This window comes from Colobus angolensis, unplaced genomic scaffold (genome assembly GCF_000951035.1).
Source record: "Colobus angolensis palliatus isolate OR3802 unplaced genomic scaffold, Cang.pa_1.0 Scaffold12, whole genome shotgun sequence".
Lineage (NCBI taxonomy): Eukaryota > Metazoa > Chordata > Mammalia > Primates > Cercopithecidae > Colobus > Colobus angolensis.
The window spans coordinates 6,255,252-6,273,378 of NW_012113141.1; the positions used below are offsets into that span (position 1 = coordinate 6,255,252).

General features: G+C 40.4%; 1 protein-coding gene across 1 annotated transcript in view; it reads left to right on the top strand.

Moving 5' to 3' along the window:
• Positions 1 to 16,050, top strand: part of MCU (mitochondrial calcium uniporter) — a 64,943-nt gene extending 48,893 nt beyond the window's left edge. The window contains exons 6-7 of the mRNA XM_011927848.1: positions 12,636 to 12,752; positions 14,100 to 16,050. Of these exons, the coding sequence (XP_011783238.1) occupies positions 12,636 to 12,752; positions 14,100 to 14,177 (195 nt within the window). The 3' untranslated portion in view covers positions 14,178 to 16,050. The remainder of the gene's footprint in view (positions 1 to 12,635; positions 12,753 to 14,099) is intronic.
• Positions 16,051 to 18,127: the final 2,077 nt, after the last annotated feature.

Sequence of the window (18,127 nt, forward strand, 5' to 3'; positions counted from 1 at the left end):
AACTTCTGACCTCAGGTGATCCATCTGCCTCAGCCTCCCAAAATGCTGGGATTATTGGCTTGAGCCACCGTGCCCAGACTTTTTTTTTTTTTTTGCATTTATAGTAGAGCTGGGGTATCCACCCGCCTTGGCTCTCAAAGTACTGAGATTACAGGCGTGAGCCACCACGCCCAGCCACAAAAGAGCTTTGATGCACACGGTGACAGCCACATGGTGCCCGTGGAAGAGCAAGGGGCCTGAAGTTAGTTAGACCCTCCTTGCTGGTTCTAGCTCAATTGCACGCCCCACCCTCTCCCAGGTTCCTCACTCAGCAACAATTTTGGTTGCTCTGAGGAGTGTATGGAAAAGCCTCAGCGGCCATTCCAGAGGCCGCTGGGTCTGTTAACGCCTCAGTGTGCAGGCACGTCCTCCAGGACAGGGGGAAAGGTGTGTGTTGGATGAGTCGAATGTTGACAGAGACCACCTTGGCTAGTTGCAGTGGCTCACGCCTGTAATCCCAACACTTAGGGAGGCCAAGGCAGAAGGCTTACTCGAGCCCAGGAGTTCGAGTCCAGCCTTGGCAACAGAGTGAGACACCCGTCTCCACAATAAAATTAAAAAGTAAGGCCAGGCACAGTGGCTCATGCCTGTAATCCCAGCACTGGGGGGCCGAGGTGGGCAGATCGCTTGAGGCCATGAGTTTGAGACCAGCCTGGCCAACATGGCAAAACCCCATTTCTACTAAAAATACAAAAATTAGCCAGGCACAGTTGTGCCTGCCTGTAATCCCAGCTACTCAGAAGGCTGAGGCTAGAGAATCGCTTGAACCCAGGAGGCAGAGGTTGCAGTGAGCCAAGACTGTGTCACTATACTTCAGCCTGGGTGACAGAACAAAAAAAAAAAAGTAAAAATTAACCAGGTGTGGTGCTGTGTGCCTGTAGCCTGAGCTACACAGGAGGCTGAGGCAGGAAGATCGCTTGAGCCCAGGAAGTGGAGTTTGCAGTGAGCCAAGATTACACTAGTGCACTTCAGCCTGGACAACACAATGAGACCCTGTGTCAAAAAAAAAAATACCAAGGGCCATCTTGGCCAGGCACAGTGGCTCATGCCTGTAATCACAGGACTTTGGGAGGCCAAGGCAGGCGGATCACCTGAGGTCAGAGTTTGAGACCAGCCTGGCCAACATGGTGAAACTCCGTCTCTAGTAAAAATACAAAAATTAGCCGGGTGTGGTGGTGCTCACCTGTAATCTCAGCTACCTGGGACGCTGAGACAGGAGAATTGCTTGACCCAGGAGGTGGAGGTTGCAATGAGCCGAGATCGTGCCGCTGCACTCCAGCCTGGGCGACAGAGCGAGACTCCAGTGCAGGGCCTGCCGTGCTGGAGGTGAGCCACCCGCTCTGTGTCCATAGGCCATCACTGCCCGCGACTCCATGGCCAAGTCTCTGTACAGTGCCCTGTTCGACTGGATTGTGCTGCGGATCAACCACGCACTCCTCAACAAGAAGGACGTGGAAGAGGCAGTCTCGGTGAGTGCCCCTATTTGCTCCCTCAAGCCAGGTCAGGGGAGGCCACATCCTCACTACCAACATCCTTGGTGGGCAACCCAGAACATCTGGAACCGAGGCATCTGCAGTCAAGAGGCTGTTTCCCCCAACAGGCAGGACCAGGAAACAGGACAGGCTACAAAATTCAACAGGCCCAGGACAGAATGAAAACAGGTTCCCTTATTCAAAAATGACAGATTCCTGACATGCACCTATGGTCCCAGCTACTCAGGAGGCTGAGGCAGAAGGATTGCTTGAGCCCAGGAGGTCAAGGCTGCAGTGAGCTGTGGTGGCGCCACTGCACTCCAACCTGGGCAACAGAGCAAGACCCTGCCTCAAAAAAAAAGTATGGATTCCATGCTGGTAATGGCAAAGTGTTCTGCCGAGCAGCAGGGACTCAAGACCTAACAGGTCACAGCCTGTAGAACCAGCCCCTCTCATGAAGGCTGGCTCCCGCGGCGGGCACCTGCAGGCAGTGACCATTTTCTCTGTCTCTCCCAGTGCCTGTCCATCGGGGTCCTGGACATCTTCGGATTTGAAGACTTCGAGAGGAACAGCTTCGAGCAGTTCTGTATCAACTACGCCAATGAGCAGCTACAGTATTACTTCAACCAGCACATCTTCAAGCTGGAGCAGGTGCGGAAAGGGCTTTTTTGTCAGTTTTTTGAACTTGGTAAACCAGACATCACGTGAAATTTACCATCTTAACCATTTGTAAATTTACAAATCTTAACCATTTGTAAATATTCAGTTCAGCGGCGGTAAGTGCATTCACACATTCACAGTTACGCAAACACCACCACCATACATCTCCAGAACTCTTTCATTTTGCCAAACTGAGACTGTCCCCATGAAACACTCATTCCCCATTCCCCCTCCTGCAAGCCCTGAACTCACCATTCCCCTTTTTTTTTTTTTTTGAGACAGGGTCTTGCTCTGTCACCCAGCTAGAGTGGTATAATCATAGCTTACCGCAGCCTCAAACTCCTAGGCTCAAGTGATCCTCCTTCCTCGGCCTCCCGAGTAGCTGAAACCACAGGTGCACACCACCATGCCTGGCTAATTTTTGTATTTTTTGTAGAGACAAGATTTTGCCATGTTGCCCAGGCTAGTCTCGAACTCCTGAGCACAAGCAGTCTGCCTACCTCGGTCTCCCAAAGTGCTTGGGATTATAGTTGTGAGCCACCATGCCTGGCCCATTCTACTTTCTGTCTCTATCATTTTTGACTAAGTGCCTCGTGTAAGTGAAATTAGACATTATTTGTCTTTTTGTGACTGGCTTATTTCACATAGTATAAAGTCCTCATGGTTCATCCACATGGTAGCATGTGTCAGAATTTCCTTCTTTTTCAAGGCTGAGTAATATTCCATTTTCTGGATGTACCACATTTTGTTCATCCATCCTTCAGTAGACATTTGGGTTGCTTCCAGCTTTTGGCTATCGTGCATAATGCTTTTTTGAACATGGGTATGCAAATATCTCTTCAAGACACTGCTTTCAATTCTTTCGGGTATATACCCAGAAGTGGACTTGCTGGATCGTATGGTAATTCTGTTTTTAACTTTTTTGAAAAGCCACCATACTGTTTTCCGTAAACAGTATGAAAAAACTGCAGCATTTTATAAGGAAATACCATGTTGTTGCACACGCAGCCCAAAGGGAAAACAGACTGAGCTAGAACCGGAATCTCCCTGGAGGCCCAGATAATTGGTGAACTTGCCGCAGAATTTTTCTCAGTCAGAAGGAAAATTTAAGAAAACCCACCCAGCCCGGAATGAAGCAAATGTCAGGGATGTTTTGAGCCACAGTTCATTTGGGGGCTTCTCTGTCCAAACAAAATATTTTTTATGAGAGAGAAACAGGGCTGCCTTTTAAGGATTTGCTTAGCTCAAAGACATTGATAACCTATCTGACGTGTCTTTTTTTTTTTTTTTTTGGAGATGGAGTCTGTCACCCAGGCTGGAGCACAGTGGCGTGATCTCGGCTCACTGCAAGCTCCACTGCCTCCTCGGTTTACGCCATTCTCCTGCCTCAGCCTCCCAAGAAGCTGGGACTACAGGCGCCTGCCACCACGCCCAGCTAATTTTTTTGCATTTTTAGTAGAGACGGGGTTTCACCGTGTTCAGCAGATGGTCTCGATCTCCTGACCTCGTGACCTGCCCGCCTCGGCCTCCCAAAGTGCTGGGATTATAGGCGTGAGCCATCGCGCCCAGCCTAGACTATAATATCTTTTGAGGCTAAGCATTTGGTTTTATTCAGTTTTTATTTCTAAGATCTTACTTCTAAAACTTAAGTCTTTAAGTCTAAAAGACTTAAGTCTAAGTCTTTTAGATAAAAGGCACATGTTACACAGTGATTTATGTCTACATTCCCTTAGGCACTGTGTAACATGTGCCTTACATCTAAAATACTAAATGAACTGAACATGTCAAATAAATGACACAGTGCTTTGGGAGGCCAAGGCAGGAGGATCACTTGAAGCTAGGAGTTTGAGACCAGCATGAGCAACATAGCAAGACCCTGTCTCTACCAAAAAACAATTTTTTTAATTAGCCAGGTATGGTGGCATATGCCTATAGTCCTAGCTACTTGGGAGGCTGAGGCAAGAGGATCACTTGAGGCCAGGAGTTTGAGGTTACAGTGAGCTGTGGTCATGCCCCTGTACTCCAGTGACAGTGCAAGACCCTGTGTCATAAGTAAATAGATAAATAACAGCCATGTTTTCAGCCAAACACTGATTTTTTCCAATTATACCTTAAATCTAAAGATCACCCTTGATATATCTCTTGCTGATTAATTGGGTACAAAATGGTGGTATTTCCTTGTGGAGTTTGCACTTCCTTGATTACTGAAGAGGTGAAGCATTCTTTCCACTGTGAGATACTCATACCTTTTGCTTGGTCATTACTATTAAGTACCTTTTGCTAAGCCTAATTATGTGTCAAGCATTTTACATCTAGTAACATAAATACCTATAACCTCAACCCTGTAAGTATTTATATATCCCCATTCCATAGATGAGGAAACTGAGTCTCCAAGAGGATAAGTAATCTGCCCAAACATTATATCTAGTTCACTGTAGGACAAGGAATTGAACCCAGATTTGTGTGACTCTGTAGGCTGCTCACTTCTACTTAATTATACGGACTTCCCTTGAGTTCATTTATGAGGAGTAACTTTTGAAAATTATAATTAGAATAGAAATTAAAATATATTGGGGAAATAATTACTGCTTACAAAAATCTGTTTTGTAAATGTTTTCTGTATTAGACTTGAATACAGTGTTACCACCTTCTCCCTTCTCATGCTGCTGTAGAATCTTTAATGCCTTACCTGTCCTACTAGTTAAATGCTCCATTCTCTGATTCCCAAAATAGTCTTGCTGCCACCAAGTGACAAGTTGCAAAATAGCAGTAGTAAACAATTCAGTCACTATTCACTTATGAATAGGAAAACAGTGACCAAATAAAATGTAGTTTTCACATTAAATATTTTTACTAACATATCCATCTTAATACCCCGAAGCAAATGCCTGTTCAGTGGCATTTAAACTCTTCTAAACTGCTGTTACTGTGAGTTGCTGTACTTGTTAGCAATCTAAATATATGCCAATAATATGTTAAGTTCCAAAGAATCTTTCTAAGATGGCAAGCTCCTTGAAATCATAAAATCAAATGGAATATTGAGTGTTGCTGATTAATATTTCAGTAGAATCTGAGTACTGATTTCTACTATGTAGAAAAGGAGCTGGGCAGTAAGACTTGCCTGTGGGAGCTGTGTCATGTGCACATGGACCAGCCGTCCCACCATCTGGCCCATGCCTTTTCAATGAAGGGGATGATGTTGCCTCATGGGAGTGAGCATTGATTCTTGGGGAGTAAAAACATTTTACATATTATAATGCATAAACAGATAAACAGTATATTAAACATCCTTTGGGAAGTAGGAGTAATCAGGAAAAAATGCCTTAAAAGGCTGCTTAGGGGGGCAATAATGAAAAAAGTGTTGATAAATAGTGACCTAGCCTTTAATACCCTTTACCTCCTCAATTCCAATAACCGTCATTTATATTGTACTCCAGCAAACCACTTCAATGGCTGTTCAGGGCCTTCTTTCCTAGAACTGTCCCACTTATAATATAAATTAGTATGTTAATTTCTGATAATGTATTTTCTTTCTAGACCTTTTATTCACTCAATCATTCCTTTGACCTCATCCAGACCTTTAAGCTACTGGCATCTTTCTCTTAACTTTTTACTATCACCTTCCTCCTGTATCACTTCCTTTTCTGTCCAATTTAAACTGTGTTGTCATTCTCTTGTTAGTATCCTACCATCCCTGCCCTTTTGTCTTTCTACAGTATGTACTCTATAAACTCCTAATATTGGATTAATCTAGTCCTTTATCCTGTCTCTGTGTAGGCTACTAAATATTGCTAGAGAAAAATCATGTCATAGTGTAGAATGGGCCACTGCTTGTGTTTCTAATCACGTTTTCTTCCCTCATATCCCCATAGTAGTTATTCTAAGACTTCACATCAAGATCCCCATCCCATCCTTAACCTTGCCTCCTACTTCTCCTAGAAAATTGAAATTAACAGATAGAAGCTTTCTGATTCTAAGACTGTAAATGCAACTATATCTGTACCGAATTTTACACTATTTCCATCAAATTCCAAGAAGAGGTGGCATTTTCCTATTTAGGGCTAGCCCCTCCACATGTTCTTAGTCCCGTTCCTTCCTCCTAGTATCTTATTCCAATTTATTTTTTGTGTTCCCTGTGTTTTCAACCTCTCCCTCTCTGACTTTCTTTCCTAATGAAACTATCTGCATCTTTTCTCACTTACTATCAAATCACAATTTTTTTTTTTTTTTGAGACAGGGTTTTATTCTGTCTCTTAGGCTTGAATGCAGTGGCATAATCACAGCTCACTGAAGCATCTACCTCCCAGACCCAAGCAATTCTCCCACCTCAGCCTCATGAGTACCTGAGACCATAGGCATGTGCCACCATCCCCAGCTAATTTTTAAAAATTTTTTGTAGACAGGGTTTCCCTGCGTTGCCCAGGCTGGTCTTGAACTCCTGAACTCAAGTGATCCTCCACCTCAGTCTTTCAAAATGCTAGGATTACAGGCATGAGCCACTGCACCCAGCCCAAATCACAGAAATTTTAGAATAGAGTCTAGTACATAGTTGCTCAGTAAATGCTTGTTGCCCAAAAGAGGAAGCACAGAATAGATTTGAATAAACTTAGTGTGTATATTTACATCCTAAGGGAACATAGGTGAATAGCCTAGTAACAGCATGTTAGATGAATGTAGAGGGCTTTCCCTCAAGTTCTTAATCCACTAATTATCCCTTCAGTCAATTCAGACCTTGATTTTATTCATTTTAAAAAGGTTTCCACAAACCCTTTAGCTATCAGTCTTCCAATATCTATTATCTGTCATCATCAATAATTAAATATTTACTCTGTTTCTAGTTGTAGCATACTAGGCAATCAACCAGTCCTCCCACTAAGAAAAGTTAGAATTGTTAGACAAAACAATACACATCTGCTTGAAGATACTAGAGAACTAACAAAATAGCAAAAATTGCTAGGTGAGGGTCTAAATAAGAGGAGTCCCAGGAAAATGAGACTAGTATTTAGGTGTGCTTTTTCCTCTGGGAATTTATGCTAATTGAGGAGGGTATAGTGGAGAGGCCAAGAAGCTGAGCCACACTTGTTAGCCTAGAGGAACCACAGCCTTAGAGATTGGTGTCTAATGATCACTAGAGTAGGTGAAACAGAAACCGTCTTGCTTTGATTTGGAACCTGTAAAGGCTACCATTGTAGAATAAGGATGAACCTATTTTAGGCTCTCTGAAGTACTGTAGCTCATCTTTTATTCATCTCAATCCTGTAAATTAGATTGAGGTAGTCTTGGAATACTGGTAATCCCCGAGTACTGATGCTTACAGGCTTAATGCAGAAGCAAACATAAATCATCCCTGGGAGGAGATAACATTATTCTAAACCTTAAATTATTTCTACAAATAATTTTGCTTTTTTATTTTTTTATTTTTATTTATTTATTTTTTTTAAGACAGGGTCCCACTCTGTTGCCCGGGTTGGAGTGCAGTGGCACAATCATGACTCACTGCAGCCTCAAACTCCCAGGCTCAAGCAGCCCTCCCTCTTAGCTCCCTGAGTAGCTGGGACTACAAGCACGTGCCACCATGCCCAGCTAGGTTTTTTTTGGCATTTTTCGGAGAGCTGTAGTTTCTCCGTGTCACTCTGACTGGTCTCAAACTCCTGGGCTCAAGTGATCTGCCTGCCTCGGCCTCCCAAAGTGCTGGATTACAGGTGTGAGCCACCGTGTCTGGCCAGTTTTGCAAACATTAAATTAGACATACAATAAAAATAAGCAGATACACAAATACCTACAGAAACAATAGACATTACAGACACAAGGACTCCAGATATTGGTATTATCAGACATAGCCTTTAAAATAAATATACTTACTATATTCAGGGAGATAAACAACAAGGTTGAGAATATTGGCAGATAACTTGATTTTTTTTTTAAAGAACCCATTGAAAAATTTTAGAAATGAAATATAATGGATGAGTTTAATAGTAGATTAGACGTGACCTTGAGTGAGGCACAAGAAACTATTCAAAATGAAGTGTGCAGATACAGAAAGATGTAAAATATAGGAAAGGGTAAGAGACACAGGACACAGTGGAAAGGCCTAATATATATTTAATTTTATTGGAGTCTCGGAGAAGAAAGAGAGGATGGGAAGAAACAATATTTGAATAAAGAGTTAATGGCTGAGAATTTTCCAAAATGGTGAAAGACATCCATTTACAGATTTAAGAATTCCAACCAGTATCAACCAATATAAAAACCGGGCGCAGTGGCTCACGCCTGTAATCCCAGCACTTTGGGAGCCCTAGGTGGGCAGATCACTTGAAGCCAGGGGTTTGAGACCAGCCTGGCCAACATGGTGAAACCCCTTCTCTACTAAAAATACAAAAATTAGCTGGGCATGTTGGTGCACATCTGTAATCCCAACTACTCAGGAGGCTGAGGAATGAGGATCACTTGAACCTGAGAGACAGAGGTTGCAGTGAACTGAGATCACACCACTGCACTCCAGCCTGGGTGACAGAGCGAGACTATGTATCAAAAAAATAAAATAAAAATAAAAAAGGAAATTTCCATTGAGACATATTGGTAGTAAAACTTCAAAAGCCAAAGCCAAATGGAAAAATCTTAAAAGCAGCCAAAGAGAGAAAAAGTTTGCCTTCAAAGGAGTCCCTGTTAGACTGAATGCTGACTTCTCCATAGCAGCAGTGAAAGCCAATGGGATAATATCTTCAATTTTTAGAAAGAAAATAACTGTCATCTTAGAATTCTATACTCAGCAAAAAATATCTTTCCAAAATAAAGACATTTTCAGACAAACAGAGAATTTGTCACCATCAGATCTGCACTGAAGGAGATACTAACAGATGTTCTTTGGGCAGAAGAAAGACTATCACACATGAAAAGTCAGAAAAGCAGAAAGGAATAAAGAGCAACAAAAATGGTAAACCTGTGAGTGATGAGTCTAAACAAATATTAAATATATAAAACAATTATAATAAACTCTTAAGGAATTTAAGATATAGAGAGAATTAAAATATGCAACAACAGGCCGGTCTCATGCCTGTAATCCCAGCACTTTGGGAGGCTGAGGCAGGCAGATCATTTGAGGTCAGGAGTTTGAGACCAGCCTGGCCAACATGGCAAAACCCCGTCTTTACTAAAAATACAAAAAAATCAGCTGGGCATGGTGGCGTGCACCTGTAACTCTAACTACTGGGGAGACTGAGGCATGAGAATTGCTTGAACCCAGGAGGTGGAGGTTGCAGTGAGCCGGGATCGCGCCACTGCACTCCAGCCTGGGTGACAGAGTGAGACTCTATCTCAAAAATAAATAAATAAATAAATAAATTAATTAATTAATTAAATGTGCAACAACAATGACATATATGTCTGGAGCAGATAAATAGACTTAAAATGTTCTAATATTCCTTCATTGTCTGGAAATAAGGTAGAAGTACCACTCCTATTTACCTTTGAAGAGGAGGCCCTAGCCAGTGCAGAAGGCAAGAACAGAATATGGAAGATACAAGGATTGGAAAGAAAGAAAACTGACACTTAGAGATTTTGTACATGAAAAAATACAGAAGAAATGTACAGATAATTGGTTAGGATCCGTGAGTGAGTTTCATAAGGTTATTGGATACAAGGTCAGTGTATGTAAATCAATTGCATATCTATATGCTAGCAACAAATGGTTAGAAAATGAAAATAATTTAAAGCTGCACCTTAAAATTACTTTTAAAAATACATAGACCACATGTAGAAGGCAAAGAAGGGGGGAAAACCCTAGAAATATATTGTATAAAAAATGTATAAGACTCTATCCAAACATGTCAGTTCTACCCAACTGATCCATTAGATTCAGTGCAATCCCAGTCAGTCAAAAACCCAGCAGATTTGGGGATTGGGGAAGAGATTTGAATAGATGGCTTCTAAAACTGATATGGAAATGTAAAAGGCTAAGAAAAGCCAATAAACTCTTGAAGAAAAACTGAGTAAGAGGATTTGCTCTATTAGATATGAAGACTACAGCTTTAGTTACAACACTTCAATGACAGTGGCACAAAGATAGACCTATAGAATAAAAGAGTATAGAAACAGACCCAGTGTAAATGAACTTTCGATTTTAAAAAGTTATGGGTCATGCCTGTAATCCCAGCGCTTTGGGAGACCAAGGTGGGAGAATCAATCACTTGAGGCCAGGGGTTCATGACCAGCATGGACAACATAGTGAGACCCTATTGCTAAAAGAATTTTTTTAATTAGTTGAGTGTGGTGGTGTGCACCTGTAGGTACCAGCTACTCAGGAGGCCAAGGTGAGAGGATTGCTTGAGCCCAGGAGTTTGAGGTTGCAGTGAGCTATAATTGCACCACTGTACTCCAGCCTTGGTGGCAGAGTAAGACTCAAAAATAAATAAACAAAAAAGATGGCCCTACAAAGAAAGGAGAGTCTTCTTCAATAAATGGTGCTAGGATAATTGAATGCCTATATTAAAAAATGAAGTAACCCCATTTTATACTATAAACAAGAATAAATTCCAGGTGAATTGTAGATGTAAATGTGATAGGTAATGTAATGAAACTCCTATAAGGGAATATCTTAATGACTATAGAGAATGATTTCTTACACAGAATGAAAAGCACTAACCATACAGGATAAGAATGATAAAGTAAGCCAGGCACTGTGGTGTGTACCTGCAATCCCAGCTACTTGGGAGACTGAGATGGGAGGATCGCTTGAACCCAGGAGTTTGAGGCCAGCCAACATAGCAAAATCGCATATCACAAAAGAGAAAGAATGACAAATTAGACTACATTAAATTATTATCTGCTTATTAAAGAACACCATGAAGAAGGTAAACAGGCTAGAAGGAGATACTTGCAGTATGTATAACCTACAAAGGATCTATATCCAGAATATAAAAACAAATTCTACAAATCAGTAAGAAGGTGACAGAATCCACTAGAAAAAATGGCAAGAGATCTGAACAGGCATTTCTAATAAAGGATATGCAAATGGCCAATAATAGATTAAATGAAAAGACCTCAGCCTCTTAGGGATCAGGAACATGCTGTGTATCTCCAAGAGAAATGAAAACATACATCCACACAAAAACTTTTACACAAGTGTTCACAGCAGGATTGTACATAATAGCCCCAATATGGAAACAATCCATACGCTATCAACTGAGAAATGGATAAATAAAATGTGGCATAACTATTCATGGAATGTTATTTGGCAATAAAAATAAATGAAATACTGATACATGCCACAAATGGATAAACCTTGAAAATGTTATGCTAAGTGAAAGAAGCCAGACACAAAAGGCAACGTATTGTATGATTCCACTTATATGAAATATCTAGAATAGACAAATTATAGAGGCAGATGATAGATTAGTAGCTGCCTAGAACTGGGAGTTTGGGGGAAGAGGAGAATTGACTATCACAGGGTATGGAGTTCTTTTTGGGGGTGATGAAAATGTTCTAAAATTGTAGCAATGATTGTACAACTCTGTAACTATATATAAACCATTCAGCATTATACTTTAATTGGGTAAATTGTATGGTATGTGAGTTATATCTCATTAAAGCTTTTTTTAAATGAGATAGTATTGCATACACAGCAGAATGGCCAACATCTTTTAAACCGGCAATATCAAGTATTGGCAAGGATGTGGAATGATGGTACCTCTCATAATGCTGCTGATAGGAATATAATTGGTACAACCATTTTGGAAACTGTTTAACATCACTTCCTACATTTGAACACATGCATACCCTGTGATCTAAGATTTTCCACTCCTAGGTATATGTCCAGCGGAAGAGATAAATCCAGAAATGCTTTTGGCAGCATTGTTAGTAAGAACCGAAACAACCCAAAAGCTTATCAATAGTAGAATGGTTAAATAAACTACGATGAAGTCATACAATATAATATAATGGAAATGAATAGACTGCAGCTACACACAAAAGGTGAATTTCACAAACACATTGTTGAGTGCAAGTAGCCATATAAATATATACTGTGTGACTCCATCTTCATAAAATTCATAAAACAGGTAACACTAAGTTGTGGAACTTAGGAATACATGCATAAGGAGGTAAGTTATAAAGAAAGCCAGAAAACAATTACCATAAAAGTCAAGAGACTGATTACTTTGGGGGAAAGAGGTGTGAGTATTTGGAAAGGGGCAAGAGGGAGTTTCTGGATTGTTGGCAGTGGTCTATTTTTATAAAATCTGGTGATGAGTAACATGTTCATTGTGTGTTGATTCATTGTGATGTACATTTTGTGTGTACTGCTCTGTATGTTTCACAATAGAAATGTTCAGGTAGTAATTAAATACTTAACACAGCACATGTCAGCACACATGTGTACATATGTATTGAATCTAAGCAGCAGTTAGTGAATATTTTGTGAAGATAGTATGCTAAGGACTGATAATTCCACTTCTTCATTTTTTTTAGGAGTATGTTTATCCAGAAGCCAGAGACAGACAATACTTATTATTTTTCCATAAAGGAGCCAAAAAATCACGTTTTGACCTAGAGAAATACAATCAACTCAAGGATGCAATTGCTCAGGTATTGCAAAAATTAAAATAAATCCCAGCCCCATCTTGCATGGTTATTATTATTATCCACAGCCACAGTTCTTCAAATGAGTAAACTGAAAGAATGTTCCAACCTTCTTCCTGTATAAATTATTCGTCAGTTGATTACAGTAACTATTTTAGGCATGGACATTTCTCTAGAAAGTTTTATAAAAAGCAAGTGAGAAGATGGTGTGTCCGCTCCATCCTGTTAACACCAGCACATTGACATTTTTAGGCCTACTTTTACTTTTTTTTTTTTCATTTTATTTCTTTGTAGTTGTCCGTTTCTACTTTTCCCTCTGCTTTTTGATTATTTCTATAATAATTGATCTAAGATTTTTCACATAAATGTGTGGTAGCAGTGGGGAAAAGTAAAACCCAGGTAAGAGGGAAAGACTGCTAGAAATCTTTGCCAGGGACAGGTTAGAGGCTATTAAACTAGAAGATACTTGGAAAAGATTGATATATTTTATTTTTCATAAAAGCTACCTCTTTCACATTTCTGGATGTGTCTTCCTCACTCTGTTATCTTTGATTTTGGTAAATAAACCCTTATTCTTTTTCTCTGTAGTCTTTGTGACTTTAGAGATTTTTCAGCAATCTCTAGAAGCTTTTCCATCCTCTTTATGTTTAGTTGCCCTTCTCTGCCTTTCCTGTCTCTTCTTGATGATGGGGTTGTGCTTTGAATAGGCTTAATCCATCTTCCTGCTTTGGCCTAAGTGGAGTTCTGTCTTCCTTTGCTATGTATGGTGGTTCTAAACTGGAGGGAATACATCCGAATCATCCCTGGATCTGTTAAAAGTACAGATGCTTCAGTCTCACCCTAGGCTTGCTCGTTAGTCCAACTCCTCTGGGGTGAAGTCCAAGCATGTGTGAGTTTTGAAAGTACTATAGTTGACACCACATGCTGTTTTAAAATCAGTTGGCTAAGTAAAAACTTAAACAGATACTGGATAAATAACTAAAATCTTGAGTAGCATGAAGTCCTGGCTCTTAGCCCTTGTGAAAGGGCTTCTCGCTGGAGAAACGCCATCAAGATGCATGTCTCAGATGCTCTTTACATTCTTAGCCTCTGAGTCCGACCCTGCTGATCGCACTGCTTTTTCTGGAGGCTTTGTTGCGGGCTGAAACTGCCAAGGAAAGCTTCCATTTTGTATTCACCCTTTGTTGTCCTATGTCGTAAGTTAAAATGCTTTTTCAAGGCACTCTTATTCTGAGAGTTATTGAGATGATCTCTGACTCATAGTAATGGAGAACAGTTTCCTTTTCTCGGTAGAGAGTAATTTCATTGAAAGCTTCACTAGCCAGTTTTTCTCACCTTTTGTTTCTATTTTAGGCAGAAATGGACCTTAAGAGACTGAGAGACCCATTACAAGTACATCTGCCTCTCCGACAAATTGGTGAAAAAGATTGATCTGCAAAGAGCCTCTGAATCCCGGCAGAAGGAACACCTGTTTGCCTTTTTAATTAAAGCATTGCAGGTGGAAGCTGGGAGTGATGGGGGGGGTTAGAGCGTTTTTACCTTTAATTATAAAACAAAAACAGAAAGGATCTGAGGGAAGAAGGGAATGTTAAAACCTGAGGATCAGGCATTGTGGACTATAAGCTCAAAGGGCTTAGTGAATATTGTCTTAACCAAGTATCTCAGTTTCCGGATGAAAATGATGCAGTTATATAGTTGAGAGATTCATAAAGAGAAAATGATGCTGGAGGTGTTTGTTTCTTGCATCTTTGCAGAGTCAGCAAAACAGTAACACACCAGCACCCCACTCTGCTCTATTTGTTTTTAATTTAACTGTCCCTATTTTTGATATAGGAGTAAATAAATATACCAGAAAAGCAAATTCTCATGATATGCTAAAATATCATTAGCATTTATTTTAAATTGGACCCAGTCTCTGCAGAGTTACCAGGAATCTCTCCTTCCTGCATCCCTTTACTGACCACCTACCTGTACCTCTTAGCTACACTCATTTTTTCCATTTGATAATTGGAACCAATTTACAACTGTTTTAATAATTGACACTTTAGATTATCTCTTAATACCTTCTTAAATGTCTATATATCCCAGTGCTCTGGATCAGTGTCTAAAAATCATTGGCAACACTGCATGAGGTTGTTGGTTTTGTTTTGTTTTGTTTTTTTATTAGTTAGTCTTTCACAGGAGGAAAAATTGCCCTCCTTTATATACTTATCTATTGATAATCCCCTCTCCACAACACAAATCAGAGGGAAGGGGGGCATTCAGCTGTACTACCAAATCAGGAAGATGTAAGGTTTACAAATTGGCTAAAAATCATGGCTCTGTAGCCATTTCAACCAGAATAATTTTATTGCTAATCTGCTTGTGTGACAGCATTCCAGGCCAGCCAGATGGTACTGCCTTGTCTGGAGGCTTTGTTCATCTCGAAGGACACACAATTCCACACTGTTTGTGAGCCCTCACACCTCCACAACTTCAGTTGTTGTAAATCAAGTGTGTGAATCTCAAAGGGTGCCATTTATCTTTATATAGGAATACATTTCTAGGGCTTCCTTCAGCCCACTCTCTTCACCCTATTTTTTCTTATCTTAAATTGAGAGAAAGAGAATTAATCTTATACTTTGTCAAAACATTTTCTACCATATTTCCAGATGACATCTGTGCTTGAAGAGTCAAAGGAATCTGTGTCTAATATCCTGTTTTTAACTGCTGTAGGGGCAGGATGGAAAGGATGATGGGGGCTGCCACACCACTGATTGGCCTTTTCTTTCACGTGATTCATCCTTCCTCATTGTGGCAAGGAGTTTCTTTCTCTTTTTCTTCCTCCTTTGGGATCATTGTGTATGAAAAGAAAAACTTTAAATGACAAATCCAGACTCCAGGTGCCTTGCAAAGGTTGAAGGCCAGCCAGGATTGCTGCTGCTGCTACTCCTGCCACCACCCCTTTCATTGGCATGATGGAATGAAAGGATGCATGTCTCCACTTCCTGACCCTCCGCCCACTTCCTTCTCCCTCCACCACCCCCAGTCGTCAGCTTCTTCCCTCATTTATTTTTGTTAAGTTGTGTGAATTATTTTTAAACCATTTATCCTGTTTGTGCATAGGGTTTTTAAGAAGAAACAGCACAGTGCAATGAGCAAATATTTTCGGGGTGTGTGGGAGGCAAGGGAGGGAGGACATGGAGAAAAGTTCTTTAAACAAATAGCAAACTATTGAACATGTGTAAAATCCTGTATCATTTATGAAATATGTATAAAAAGCAATGTACCTTCTGGAACAATAAATACTTATTCAATTTTTGAACGATAGCATCTCATTCTTTAAAACAAAACCAGAAAAACTACATTTCCTGTGATTCTAGGTAGTAAGTTTTTACTTCTAAAATTCATTTTTATAAAAATATCATTATCAAATTAAGCTCTCTTCCTTAAGCCCATATTTCAAAAATAGGCGTTTCACTAAGTCTTCCTGAACCCAAGATAGTATTTTCCTAATTTGCCAGAGCCACCAAGAGGTTGAGTGACCTCTACAACCATAAATAAAGTCAGCAGCAGCAGTCTCAGCCTGAATCCTCCTCTCCTGATTGACAGGAAAAATGTCCATGGTATCAGATCACCTGGATTGCCCAGTGTGGGCTCCTGGACTCAAGAAAATTGTTCAAAGATGCACCAAAATTAAGTATTCATTATTTTCGGAGTTTGTATCAAATTTACAGTGGTAGCCAAACAGGAAATATCACATGCTGCCAAGGTCACCACAAGCATATTTAAAAACTTGTATTAAATATCTGGTTGCTGTAGTGCAATATGAGGTGCTGTTCAAACAGCCTCTGTAGCTGTGGTCCTGCCTTCTGGCAGCTTACAGCAGCCTAACACAGACAACCCTCACCCACATGTAAGGTGTAAGAATTTAAGGTTTGACAGAGCAGGAGCATCGCCATCTTGGACAAGCACCGCCATTTTAAGTTCCCTTTGATTAAAAACCGCCTCAATCCAGCCCAAAATCATCAGCCTAATGGCTAATGTCAGCATGACCATAAACCACAAATGACACCTGAGACCAGAAACATTCCAACCCTGAGATAAAGCCCCCTCTGACCAGAAACATCCCAGCCCCGAGATAACCTCTCCTCCTCCGAACAGACATTCCAACCCTGCAATAAAATTCTCCTCCACCCAGAAATACTCGGAGCCTGTGAGGCTTTCCCTCACTAAACCCTTAAGTACCCATAGTCTGTAAGAGAATGCTCCTGATCGACATCAGCCAGAATATTCTCCAAAATAAACCTGTCTTTGACTATGGAGCCACTTTTTGTTTCTTCAACTCTTACAAGGTTGAAAATATTAAGTCGTTTTTTGCATTCAATAAATAGTATCTACATACTTCACACACTCTGTTAAGCTTTGCAGGGTTGTTTTTGTTTTGGTTAGGTTTTTTAAGGAAAATAAAAACATGATTCCTGCCTTTAAGGAGCTTACAATTTGAAGTTTAAAGCAGGAGTAGCCAATCTTTTGGCTTCCCTGAGCCATACTGGAAGAAGAATTGTCTTGGGCCACACATAAAATACACCAACACTAATGATAACTGATGAGCTAAAACAAAACGCAAAAAAAACTCAATGTTTTAAGAAAGTTTACGAATTTGTGTTGGGCTGCATGCGGCCTGCGAACCATGGGTAGGACAAGCTTAAAGTATAGTGAACCTAACAACAACAAAGGAAACCTGATTTAAAAATGATCAAAGGAGTTGAACAGTTCTCCAAAAAGGTATACAAATGGCCAATAAACACGAAAAGATGCTCAACGTCACTAATAATTATGGAAAGGTAAAACTACCGTGAAATGCCACGTCGCACCCATTAGAATGGCTATTAGAAAAAGCAGAAAATAAAACGTTGGTGAGGAAGTAGAGAAATTGGAACCCTTGGCACTGCTGGTGGGAATGTAAAATGGCTTATCTCCTGTGGAAAACAGTATGGTGGCTCCTCAGAAAGTGAAACAATTACCATATGATCCAGCAATTCCATTTCTGGGCATATGTCCAAAAGAATTGAAAGTAGAGACAAACAGACGTGTACACACATTTGTAGCAGCATTATTCACAATAGCCAAAAGGTAGGAGCAACCCGAGTGTCTGCCAACAAATGAATGGATAAACAAAATATGGTGTATACACACAGCTGATTATTATTCAGCCATACAAGAATGGAATTTGGTCACATGCCGTAATGAGGATGAGCCTTGAAGACATGCTAAATGAATCGAGCTAGTCACAAAAGGACAATTACTGTATGATTCCACTTATATGAGTAGTCAAATTCATAGAAATACAAAGTAAAATAGTGGCTGCCAGGGATGAGGGAGGGGAGAATGGGAAGTTA